Consider the following 12,995-nt stretch of genomic DNA (forward strand, 5'->3'; position numbering starts at 1 on the left):
AAATGCAGATGTTTTGTTGGTGTTTTTGAAGCTCATTTGTGTGTTGTTGCAGGCTAACAGCTGGCAGGACCCCACCAACCCCCCCTCCGTCACATCCCCTCCCGGACCTCCCGGCAGCGTCCACTCCGACACCTCCAACTGATCCGAGTGGCTCCCACCTTCCGCCGTCACGCCATTTCCACTGGAGGGGGGGGGGGGGGGGTAGCGAGTGGGGGGTCGCCCTCTCCCTCCCACCGCCATCTTGGACTCAACAGGATCACGTCATGAACACTGTGCTGGAACACAGGACAGCAACGCAACCCTGGACTTCCTCCTCCTCCTCCCACCGCCCGCACCTGTGTCATGATGTACACACACACAGACACACGTATATGCTCGGTATCTTCGCACGCGCACACGCACTCTTCACCTGTGGCTTTGTTCGATTGGTCACCCAAGCAGGCATTTACCAAAACACCGCCGCCCGGCTCGTTATCAGCATCGCCGCGTTGCGCTGTTAGCATCCTTGCAATGAGCGCGGCTAAGCAGTTAGCAGACCAAGAAGAAAAAGAGTGGATGGAACTAGAGTTCACTCGTTTTCTGTCCGCTAGTTTCTTCGATTGTTGGCCATACTGTGTGCGTGGTTTATTTTTTCTTTCTTTTTAATAAGAATGCACCAGCCACCACCAAAAATCCACACATGCTGCCAATACAGCATCGGACAGTGCGAGGGAGGAGGGGGCTCGTGACGGCGAGGGCGACCATCCGCAATCTAGCAAAACTTGTCTTCCATGCATGTTAGGACTCGTTCTAGCCGCCTGTTCTCGTCCACATTCAGCCCCGCCCCCCTCTCACTTTTTTAACTTGGGTTTTAATTCAGAAAAAATGGAGGAAAAAAAGTAATAAAAGGGTATAAATATTACAGTCAGACCAAAAAAAAAAAATACAAAAGAAAGGAACGTCACGTGTCGCTCGGTTCGTTGTCATCATGGTGACGCACACAATGACCTTCTGTTGTACCAAAACCAAAAATACCACAGTCACTAACCATGATGATGATGATGATGATGATGATGATGATGATGATGATGCCACCCACTATTTGTGTGTCTTGTATTTTTATTTTTTAGATGGGGGAGAGGGGGAGGTGCAAACATGTTTATTTCCAATGATTACAAATATGGACTTCCCTGTTTTTCCCCTCCCGGCCAATCAGACGAGGGCCCCTCTGTCTCACGCTCTCACTCTTGTTATATACATAAAAAGGAAACCACTCTGGAACAACTTTCTTTTCTTTTTTTTCTTACGCAATTTTTAATGGTCACGCTAGGTTGTCTTCTTATGAAGACTGAAATGTCCTTAAAGGGGAAAAAATGTCCGATCTCGATGTCCCTACATGTAATTACTTCTGTTACTTCTCCAAACACCAAAATGTCATCAAGCCCCTCCCTCTCTCCTGCCTGTCCCGCCCCCTCCCCTCTCTTTTTCTACCTGTGTAATGGATGTCACTGTACAGTTTGTGTAATGTTCACCATTTCTTTTATACACTCGATGCTCAGTTCAGATGCTACTTTTCATTTGGCCTTTCTGTCCCCCCATGACCCCTCTCACATCCAGACATGACACTCTATATAACTGTATCAACTTTATTTTTTATTATTATTGTTATTATTTAGGCTTTTTGTTACATAACCAGGTGAAAATGTGGGGTTTACTGCTTGGGACATTTGCTGCTGTGGAAAATGATGGTTCCCGTGAAGCTTCCATGAAAGTGATTTAAAAACAAACTCCACAGTATCAAATGTCCCCCCCAAAAAGCCCATTTGATTATTATTCTTTGTTTTTGTTATCTTAGTAAATTTGTATCGCCTCTCTTTCCCTTGTATTTACCCCTCTCTCTACCTGTCTTTCCATCTTTGTTGTATATATACACCCCCCCCCCCAAATCCCTCCAAACCCACCGCTGTTTTCAGACCCACACGTCTGTCTGAACTCCTTTTATACCTCAACTTTAGAATTGTTCTAGAAAGAAAGAGTTAAAAACAAAGGAAGAATGACAAATTGTAGTGTTCTTATTAGAAACTTAATAAAAAACAATTTAGTGTGTTTTTTTCTCTCCCTTCCTTCTTCCAGCGTTTGATTTCAGATTTTAGAAGTTTCATTTTACAAGTTGTCACAAAATGCTCTTGTGATAGTCAAATGTAATAAAAAAAAAGAAAAGAAAAAAGAGATTGCACCATCTTCTGAATCATGTCAGACTTATAACACAAAATCTTCAACTTTATGGCATTAAAAACAACAACCTGTTAACACTATTATTATTTATTTAAAAATTAATATGTGGGGAGATTAACATTTGTCTATGCTCCTTCTGATCTTTGAACCTGTTGGCCAAAAAAGACATCCATTGTAATGTATAGTATACTACATTTAAGATATACAGTACGAATCCTTTATGTAAAAAAATAAAATGGGGATGCTGATATGATCATTTGTGCATAATTCTACAACTTGAATGATAAATTCAAAACGACGGCAGGTAGCGCTGTGGTAAGAGGCATTTGTTTTTTGTTTGTTTGGAAGCCTGGAAGTGGTCAAAGTGTTGCATTCAAACTACCGGAAAGTAGGAAGGCAATCGGTGATCCATAGGTGAGCTTTAGCTACCTTCATGGAAATTGAAAAAAAAAAAATCAATGTTCAACCGTTCCCGTTGAAAGTTCAATCCCCAGTAAGGTAACAACGAGGCCTCCATCGACTTTCTGTGACAAACACTTGGATACACTTTCAACAACAGACAAGATAAAACTCCACACGATATTTCCACACTTCTCCAGGGAACAAATAACAATACAGCGGTTTTGCATCAAGTCTACCAGTTCGGGCATATTCCCAGTTTTAAAAAGGACACGGGAACGCCTCACAACCCTTGACCTTAACGTTTAAGATGGCCGCTCCTCCGCATCAACAAAAAGCTAAATTTGGATTGTCAATGCGACACTTTTAGCCACAAAAGTACTGTCAAACGACGTTAACAAAACTTTTTTTCTATTTTTTTTTTCCATCGTTTGGTTGGTATGAGCCAACATGGAAGGTGTAATATTTAAAATAAATATTGCAAACGAACGAGAAGCTCGCGTATGAAATAATACATTTGAATAACAATGTAATTTGTGTTAGTATTCTTTCCTTTTATAATACACGTTCATTCAAGTTGAAGCTTTGAGAATGAGATGCACTGAAAGTGTTGTGCGATTGCGTTAACGTTGCGGGTGTTTCGATTTGCTTGTGTGAGACTTTTTTTTGTGTGAGACGTCGTGGAGTGCAGAGTGCGTTTTAAACGTTTAGGTACAAATTATTGTAATTGAACTTTTATGTACAGGTCATTCCAGAATTGGAGGACATTCCACGTCCCGTGACCCATCAAATTTTAAATAAGCCACATACGAAATACTTAGTTAATTATTCTTTCTTAAAAAATTAAGAGAAACGAATCCCCCTCCCCTAAAAAAAGAAGAAGCCATTTTCTCTTGTCCCAGCACTGACCAAATTGAATCTCAAATAAAACAGTTAATATTCATCATGGTAAAAAAGAGAAAGCTGTGAATCAGATGATGCGCTGGATCATCAGTTTTTTCAAATCAATGGTAGAGCAATGGGTCTTCTCTCTTCTATTTGTATAACATAGTTAGCCTTGGTTGAATGTCTCACTATCGCTTTGCAAATGATCGTAAAAAGACATTTAGGATTATTTTTCTATTTACTTAATTTAAGTTTGTCCTCTTGTTCAGCAGTAACAGCTATCTTCTACTCCTGAGAGAAAGTTAACATTTGTCCAGATTTGCAAACCTGTTGCTACTACATTAACTGGGTTGTGATAAATAAAAAAAATGCACCATTGATCTGTAAGCTGAGCTGCTTTCATTATGTATTATTGGTGAATATAGAGCAGAAAATTAGCTAAGATGTATTTTTCAAGAATTTTGAAGCCCTAATGTCCTCTAATTCTGTAATGACCTGAACAAACATGTCCATTTTCCCATATTGAAGTGTAACCTGTATACCGATACTGGCTCATTGAGGGTAAATACAAGTCAGATTTTTGTTTATTTATTTATTGTTTTCTATAAAAGAGATGAGTTTATTCAATGATCAGAACAGACTGAACCAAGAGATCTCGATAGACCACTCACATAATAGCAAACAATAACTTGAGGACATTGTGAACAACTCCCTCTCTAGTCCCCTCCCACCCCTCCCCAAAAAAGCTGAACGCATGTAACAAAATAAAATACCTGAATAAAGCAAACTCTTGGGCTGAGTCAGCACATTCTTCAAAGAACACATGGCACGACCGTTTTTGTGAAAGAGAGCCACCGAGAAAGGGAAAAAAAAAAGCCAACGAGTTCAGTTAATCTTTTCAGATGTGATATATTCTTATACGGTAGACTTCATGGGAACAAATAAAAAGGTGACTTAAGCACAAAATAATAATTAAAAAACCGTTCTCCTGAAGTACTGTTTATTTCTCTTCAATAAAACGCAAATATCTTAAAAAACAAACACACAATCGCGCAGCCATTCGAATGTACACAAACACACACGAGCAGAATCCAAAGCCAAATGTGTCCATGCCGAGACTAAAACGAGAGTCCAGCTAAAAACCACATTTAAAATCCCCAATGTCGGGTCAAATATAAAACATCCTTTTTTTTCTTCTTTTTTTCTTCTTCCACATTTATACACAAATTCATTCAAAAACAAACAAACAAACAAACAAAACAAAAATAACGACATTCACCCTAACCCCCCGGTTCAGATATAACACTCGAGCTCCGCTCCTCCGAGTGTAACCGAAACCAAAAGGAGAATTGCAATACAATAATATTAATAATAATAATAATAATACAGGCACTGGAGAAAACAAACACCAGGTGAGACCACATTGTCCCAAAGAAGTCACGTCCACTAACAAGAACTAAAAATGGACTCCTATTAGTCTTTTTTTGTTTTTTTTCCTTTTAACTTGCAAAACGGAGAATGTGTCAGACTGCAGCCAGTAAGTAGTGTGACTGCCGATATGGAGTATAAAGATAGTGGTGCCAACTTTTGGTTCTGTAGTGAAATGATCATGATAAGAATAATAATAGAACAGCTGAAGCTCCGGAACATTAACCTCCTCTGCGTCCTGTCAGGGATTTCAAAATACGACTTTGACCGTCTGTGAATTAAATACTTGCTTACTTGGAACTATGATAATGCATATATTTATGTTGTTGTTGTTGTTTCTTAACTAGCTACCTATTGACATGACAGAGCATAAAAGGTTGTTTGGCATAGATGTGTGTGCGTGTATGCGTTTGTGTGGAGTGCGTCGGTAAAGGAAAGTTGAAGTAAAAGCTCCTAAATAAAGAGTTATTGTAGTATACGAAAATACTTCTTTACAATAGATACTAAGAAGATGACTGCTCCTACATGTCGTAGTTGTTTGTATTAAATGTCATTTTTCAACGTGTATGTGTGTGTGTGTGTGTGTGTGTGTGCAGGCCACAGAACCTCATGGTCTTAAAGAGAGATGTGTAAGGCAAAGTGTACCTTCTCTATTGAGAATCAGACTTGATTTACAGTGTGGAAGCCCCCCCCCCCCCCGCCCCTCCCTCCCCCAAAGAACATTTCGTGTGTTCACATACAACAAACAAACATAACAAACAAAAAAGAAAGAGAGCAAGTCTTGTTCTGCACTTCAGTTCCAGATGCAAAAACGTGCTCCAGTCTTTTGTGTCAGTAAATCATCAGAGCTTCGAGTTCAAATTATTATTGTCGTTATGCCCCCCTCCCGCAGCGTGGGGGAGACAAAAAGGCAAAGAGTGCCGACATGGCGTCCCCTTTCCCAAGAGGAGGTGAGGATGACAATGATGATGATGTGGCATTCGCTTCGTCCTCCATCTTAAAAAAGTTGCTTTTTCCCTCTTTGTGTGTGTGTGTGATGGGGAAGGGGGCTTTTTTTTTTTTTTGCAGTTAGTTTAGACTCCTCCTCCTCCTCCTCGTCTTTATCGCCTCCTCAGAAGATGTTCTCCTCAAAGATCGCCATTAAGTCACTTTGGAAATTCATGTCAATCGTTGCCGCCATCTGACAAGAACAAAAACAAAAGCGGCACAATTTCATTTGAAAAGATGTGGACAGAAAAATCGTTTCATGACTTTTGCTACTGTGGTCACAACAAGAAAAGGACAATTACGTAACTGAAGTTATCACTTTTTTCTTGTAACATTACGAAGTGAAGCATTGATATTAAGTAAACTAACTAAGTCGTGTTGTGAGAAAAGTAGCTGAGCTTCGAGACGGAAGTCCTAATAATAGGAGACACATTTTGTCAAATTGCAAAAATACAGTCATAAGGCAAGAAAGCAGCAAAGCTACAAGAATAAAGTCACATTCTTACAAGAAAGAAAATGACAAGACTCGTCTTAATAGTCCGAGAAAAAAGTCTGTCCTAAATTATAAGAATAATAAAGTCCTACTATAAAGACAAGAAAGTAGGAAGGCTTCAAGAATAAAGTCCTAATAGTACTCGGGATGCAAATGATATGATGATACAAACTACAACAAACAATATTATCAGGTTGGCGGTATTATAAATCTTATTATTGAAAACCTAGAATTTTTTTTATTGTACATTTAGAACAGATATCAAATTTGTGAGTTTACTATTGAAGTCATGCGAAGAATTACGATTAGAATTTTAATCGCCTGACGCTCCAAATTCTTAATCTTTTCTTTTTCTTTTTAATTCATTCACTGCCATTGACGGCTATAAACGTCATTTGACCTATTTCTATTAAAACCTAGATTTTTTTAAATTGTTCATTTAGAACAGATATAAAAATATATATATATTGATCGTGAGTTAACTAGTGAAGTCATGGGATTAATTATGATTATAATTACAAATTATAATCGCTTGACGCCTTCTAATCTTTTCTTAAAAAAAAGAAAAAAGAAAAAAAGATTATTAAAAATTAGGGGGCGTCTGGTTATTACAATTTTTAATTGTAACTAATCGCGTGACTTCACTCGTTAACCCACGATTTAAAAAAAAAAGAAAATATTATTGAAAATTAGGGGCGTCAGGTGATTAAAATTTGTAATCTTAATTAATCGCATGACTTCACTAGTTAACTCACGATTAATCACAAATTTCATTATCTGTTCTAAATATACAATAAAAAAATTATAGGTTTTCATACTCTTATTAAACAAAAGTGGAAACAAATGTTAAACTAATAAAAATAGTTTAAATTATTTTTTGACGCTTATAGCCGTCAATGGCAGTGAATGAGTTAATATCCTAACATGACAATTGGCGATATCGTACAAATGTTAATATTGCGATAATGCCGTTATTGTTACATCCCTAAATAGTACGTGAAAACGTTGTGTAAGGTTATGAAAAATAGGTCATAATAATAAGATAAAAAGAACACTTAAGTTTAAAGGCATAATTGTACTCGATAAAAAGTAGTCAAGTTACAAGTCCTAAAATTTCAATAAAAATTTAGTCTAGATACAAGAATAACATCTTAACATTATGGTATTTATTATCAATCCGCAATTGACCAAAAAGTAATAAAGCTTCAAGAATAAAGCTGTATCATAAAAAAATGAAAATAAAAAAAATCATAATTTTGAGATTAAAAATACAACATTTTATTATTCTGAGAAAAATCTTGTCAAGTTACTAGAAACTTCAAGAAAAGAATCCTAAAATCACATGATTTTTTAAATATTTTTCTTAAAGTAAATAGTATAAGGGTCCGGACCACCCGAGCGCAGGTGGAAGCATGCCACTATGAGTGACTGACGTGAGGTTAGACTGGACCAGAGCGCACAAGAGTGTGTGCGTGTGACTGTGTGCGCGCTCACACTTGCTTCCCCGTGACAACAACCTGCTGATTGGTTGATAACTACGCAAACAGGAAGTCACTTTAACGGGGCAGGTGGCGGTAACCACCTGTAATTAAAAAAAATTTGGGGGTAAAACAAGCAAGAAAGAATCAGTGTGGTACTGAAAATAAATGTTTTTGTGCCTTCCAGTGACTCACCCAGACCCAAACTACATAAAAACTGTAAAAAATAAATAAAATAATCTGGACCTTTTTAATTTCTAATTGAGAATTTATATATAGGGTGATATTACGAGAAAACAAAAGTTACAATAAAGTACTCGCATTGCAACAAAAAAGTAGTAAGCCTACAGAAAGGGTCGTATTAGTGTTACGAGAAAATTATTCTTTGGTTACGAGAATTAAGTTGCAATAATTACAAATAAAAACAGCAAAGCTCCCAGTATAAAGTCTTAAAAGTAGCAGAATATTTGTGTGAAATGACCACAACGAAATGGTAAAATTCCCAAAAAATAAAGAATACTATGGCAGAAATGTCGTGATGTTAGAAGAAATAAGATGAACAAAAATAAAGTCAAAATATTTTACGAAAAAAAGAAAAGTAGAAAACTTTATTTCTAAAATTTGAGAATTATGTAGAAAAAAGTACAAGTTGTACTATAATGACAAAATGGTCGTAGAGAAAAAGTAAAGTTATGAGTGAAAAGTCACAATGTTATGAGAGGAAAAAGACGTCTTGAATGCAAATATAAACAAAACAAAAAAGTATTTGGGGGAGAAAACAAATTCCAAACGGTAGATAATGCAAAGAGAACGTTGGTTTGTGCTTTTTGTTTTCCTCTTACCGCTTCCCGCCGCCGCCTCTCTTGTTCTCGTCTGCGCGCCAGCTCCCTCTGCTGGTCGAGCGGGCTGTGCACGGCGGCGGGCTGAGGCGGCGTGGGGGGCTGCGGGGGCGGGGCCGGCGGCTGCTGCTGCTGCTGCGGGGGCGTTCGGATCACAGCTGGCTGAGGTTCGGGCTGCTGTGGGGGCACTTGGATGTGCTGCTGCTGCTGCTGCTGCTCCAGACGCCGGCGCGGTTCCTCGTGCACCCTCCTGCTCGTCGTCTCCAGGACCTCGTCGTCGTCCCGACCTCTGGAAGATTACACAAACACAATTTAGACTTGTTGTCTTTTGTATTACTCGTCATTGTTTGTTGCTTGAAAGTTTCTGATCGCTGCGAATATCAATGCTAACTTCCAATAGCCCGTCTATTGTGTTTCACATTGTGAGCTAGCTTTAAGCTCGCTGACATTCACAAGACAAAATGCGATATGTAAATATCCTTTAAGTGTCAGGGTTTCTGTAACTACCGTAAATTGTAATATAATGGAAAAAACATATATTTCTATCCGTTTCCGTTTTGCAGCATTAGAATATAGCTAATTTTCATCATTATCCACAAATCTGCTGAAAGCAGGGGGGGGGGAGCTTGTTGCAACATGGCCCTGGTTGATCTCATACTCTGCTGCCACCTGCTGGACGTTTTTTGTAATAACTACCATTGCTTCAAGCATTCTCCTGTTCAGGCGCTGCATCAAAGCCATCTGTATGCTCTAGCATAAAAAACGTATAAATGCGTCTTTGGGAGCATGGTAATATTTAAAATAGAACGTATTTATACAAAAACTGACTGCATATTGTGGATTTTCACCGATCACTATCATAATGTCTTCAAAAATATATTTTGGGTATTTGTTGCAAATATATTCAAGCTTACCTCACAGAAGTTCAGTTTTACTTGAAAAAAAAAAAACATTTTGTACCGGTGCCTTTACCAGCCTTTTTTTTTAAGGTATCAGTACTCTCACCGGCAGCCTTGTGGCCATTATATGATCAGGAAAGAGTAGAAAATTACCTTTAATATGCAATTTTAAGGGGAAAAAAATCTACATTGGGTTATTGTTTTGTGCGTGCCCTGATTGAGTGGAAATTGGAGCAGGTGTTTCCCTTTCAGCCTCACTTGATTGCTTAAACCAAGGATGCATCGGTTGTTGCTTGTGAATGCTGGGCTATGAAAATAATACGCCAGAATCAGAGGGCTAAGTTAAGTAAGTCCGTTCTTTGGAAGAACGTTCTCAAGTATGTTCTTAGGAAGACCATTGAGAAACGGCCACTCGCTGGGTTTAACGCACATGCAACTTGTGCCCGTTTCCATCTGTTCCTCTTTTACACCGTAGGTGGCGATATACACCATAGAGAAGTGATCCAGCACTAATTTAAAAGAAGAAGCGACTGTGTGGTGAGAGCTCTTTTGGTTGAACCTTTTTCCTGCTGTTTTTCTTTTAGGGGTTAAGTTAGTTGCTTGTCATTTATCTATTTTTCGGAGGGTAGGGTTTAATGAGTGTTTACATTGTAGATTCTCACTGAAGGCAGCAGAACTAGGAATGAACGTATGTAGACTTAACAAAAAAAAAAAAACTGAAATAACTGAAAACATGTTTTAGATTTTTTATTTCTTCAAAATAGCCACTCTTTGCTCTAATTACTGCTTTGCACACTCCTGGCATTCTCACCTCTGACTGCTCTTAAAGCTCATCAAGGGAATGCCAAGAGTGTGCAAAAAAATCATCAGAGCAAAGAGTGACTATTTTGAAAAAGTACATAACTCCACATGTGTTCATTCATAATTTTGATGCCTTCAGTGAGAATCTATTTAGTTTATATTATAGATTTTATGTTTTTAAATTAAAAATACAAGTGGCATCGGTTACTACTTAAGAGTTGAGTTCGTATGGTATCTGTCTGGAAAAAAAGTGTTATTGAACATCCTTTTTTATTCATTTTTTATACTTCTCTCCCAGTAATTTTAGGGTCAACTTGAGGCAAATAAACCTGGAAACCCTGAATACTTGAATTGGCCACTAGAGTGCGCTCATCATCTTTGTCTCTCTAAAGCCTAGCCATAATGACAATGGGACTTTTTGTGTGAGGATTTGTTTTTCATCCCGCTTCCGATAAAAGCCAGCAAATGTCCGATTATTGGATGTCTGGAAAGGATTAGGGGCATTGTTCCTTCCAAACCTGCTGTGAAAACGATCGGAGCAGGGAATTGTTCAATGTTTACAATGGTACTTAACGCGCTTGTGCTTCAGTACTTGCCGAAGTTTGTCCTGCTCTCGCCGCATGCGGTCTTTTTCCGCCTGCTCGGCTTGCGCCTTCAGGGCCTTCTCCCGCTCCTCCTTCTCGCGGGCGGCCCGGCGGAACTGCTCGAAGCTGTCGCTGGACGACTTGACGGCGGACATCGGCGTCGACGTGGACTTCTGGGCCAGGCTGGCCCACGAGCCCATGTTCTTCAGTTTCACATCCTGACACAATCAGGCACGGATTTCCAGTCAGCCATTTCATCATGTTTGGTCTGCTTTAAAACATGCAGAGGTCATGTACCTTTTTGGGTGCAGTGGGTGCCTTGGACTCCTGCTTGAACTTCTCCTTGTCTTGCAGGGAAGGCGGCGGTCCGCTGGCCTCAGAGGAGCGGATGACAGGCCGAGAGCTGTCCATGGACTTCACATCTAAGCAACACCAGCAGGCCCTCACTCAATAAATGGGCGTCGTTTTGAAGGAAAGAGGGTCGGGAGTTTGGGGGGACAAGTCTTACTCTGTTGGCCGAGGCCTGGCTGAGAGGGCTTGCTGTCGGAATGCTTGTGATGTTCCGACCTCATGGCGGGGTTGAAAGGCTCTCCTCTCATCACTGGTGACGGGGGAAGTTTCTCCTCTTTCAGCACTCCTTGATTGCCAGGCACCCTTTGCTGCGTTGCAAGCACAACAGACGGTGTCATCAGTTTTGCTCTGAACAAGTGGGCAGTGTAGTAGCAAACAATTTGTATTCAAGTAAGAGTAGTTGTACTTTGGAATAGGACTCAAGTGACCTTAACTCATTCACTGCCATTGACGGCGAGACACGTCAAAACAATTTTTGATTTTTTTTTGTATTAGTGTAAAATTTTTCCCACTTTTGTTAACAAGAGTATGAAAACCTAGAAATTTTTTTTTATTGTACACTTAGAACAGTCATAAAATTTGTGATTAATTGTGAGTTAACCAGTGAAGTCATGCGATTAATTACGGCACAATAGATGAAGTAGGCATAGATTACATACTGTAGCTGTACTTTGCTCGGTTGTTCTTTACAGGCGTCATAAAAATTTGCCACTTTGAAAACTTCAGTTGCCAAATGAAATCTTTTTAAAATAACAAATTAAGGCAAATTCAGCCACAATGGCCTTAAAGGTAAGTAAACCTAGACATTTTAGAAATAATGTTATATGGGCACCCACTAAGTCTATTCTGTATTCTGATTAATATTGCATTTATTGAATATGAGTTAAGCAGTAAAATCCTGCTCAGTCACTTGCTGTGGACTGAAAATGACATCACAGTTGCTCAGGTAACAACCAATCATGGCTCAGGTAAGCCGTCATGTTCAGTTGACAGAAAGTGGCAAAATGGCCGCCTCCTGAGATGGATAAAAACAACAATTTTGCTGCTTAATCAGAATGCCATGTTTAGACTTGGAGGCGCACACAGTACCAAATAATATTATATTATTTGTTTGCATTTTTGCAATCTGACTTTTTTTATGCCACACTTATGTGGTAGAATGTTTAGTTGTCAAATGTTTAGTAAATTAACAACTCTCAACTAGACAAAAAAATATTATTAATACTATTTAATGTGAATTCATGTTTCATTTGCGTTTGTTTTAGCATAAGCCCAATTTATAAAACCAAAACAATCTGATAATGTTTCTTGTAATAGAGATTATTTAATTGCTTGTTAAAAAAAAAAACAGGAAGAGAACCTCGGAAAAAAAAAATCACATATGAAACTATAATCACGATGTTGAGGGGCGAAGAACAGCAATGAGATTATGTTTCAAAAACATTCAGCCCTACCTTGAAGTTTTAAAATCGAAATGTTCAATTCATTTCTACATGCCAAAGTGGTAATGATCACCTTTTTGGGCTGCATATTGTGAGGCGGAGACTGGTGAGTGACGGGAGGGTACTGAGGAAGTTGCGGGGAATGCATCATGAGAGGGGATGGGTTATCCCTCATGTGACCTGTCCACACAAAAC

The 12,995-nt window shown here is 38.9% G+C and overlaps 2 protein-coding genes across 10 annotated transcripts in view; one reads left to right on the forward strand and one right to left on the reverse strand.

The window, feature by feature from the left end:
- The window catches only part of pbx4 (pre-B-cell leukemia transcription factor 4), a 28,480-nt gene extending 26,395 nt beyond the window's left edge, over positions 1 to 2,085 (forward strand). For all 7 annotated transcript variants that reach the window (XM_086086397.1, XM_086086358.1, XM_086086379.1 and 4 more), the window contains one exon: positions 53 to 2,085. In XM_086086397.1, coding sequence (XP_085942523.1) covers positions 53 to 142 — 90 coding nt within the window. In that variant the 3' untranslated portion in view covers positions 143 to 2,085. The remainder of the gene's footprint in view (positions 1 to 52) is intronic.
- A 3,557-nt stretch (positions 2,086 to 5,642) lies between these two features.
- brd4 (bromodomain containing 4) overlaps positions 5,643 to 12,995 on the reverse strand; it is a 33,301-nt gene continuing 25,948 nt past the window's right edge. For all 3 annotated transcript variants that reach the window (XM_086086333.1, XM_086086324.1, XM_086086317.1), the window contains exons 14-19: positions 12,874 to 12,980; positions 11,516 to 11,666; positions 11,305 to 11,429; positions 11,020 to 11,225; positions 8,727 to 9,012; positions 5,643 to 6,106 (exon numbers count right to left, since the gene is read on the reverse strand). In XM_086086333.1, coding sequence (XP_085942459.1) covers positions 6,038 to 6,106; positions 8,727 to 9,012; positions 11,020 to 11,225; positions 11,305 to 11,429; positions 11,516 to 11,666; positions 12,874 to 12,980 — 944 coding nt within the window. In that variant the 3' untranslated portion in view covers positions 5,643 to 6,037. The remainder of the gene's footprint in view (positions 6,107 to 8,726; positions 9,013 to 11,019; positions 11,226 to 11,304; positions 11,430 to 11,515; positions 11,667 to 12,873; positions 12,981 to 12,995) is intronic.

The sequence above is a fragment of the Leptonotus elevatus genome, chromosome 1, assembly GCF_054856555.1.
Source record: "Leptonotus elevatus isolate MCC_2025b chromosome 1, RoL_Lele_1.0, whole genome shotgun sequence".
Taxonomy (NCBI): domain Eukaryota; kingdom Metazoa; phylum Chordata; class Actinopteri; order Syngnathiformes; family Syngnathidae; genus Leptonotus; species Leptonotus elevatus.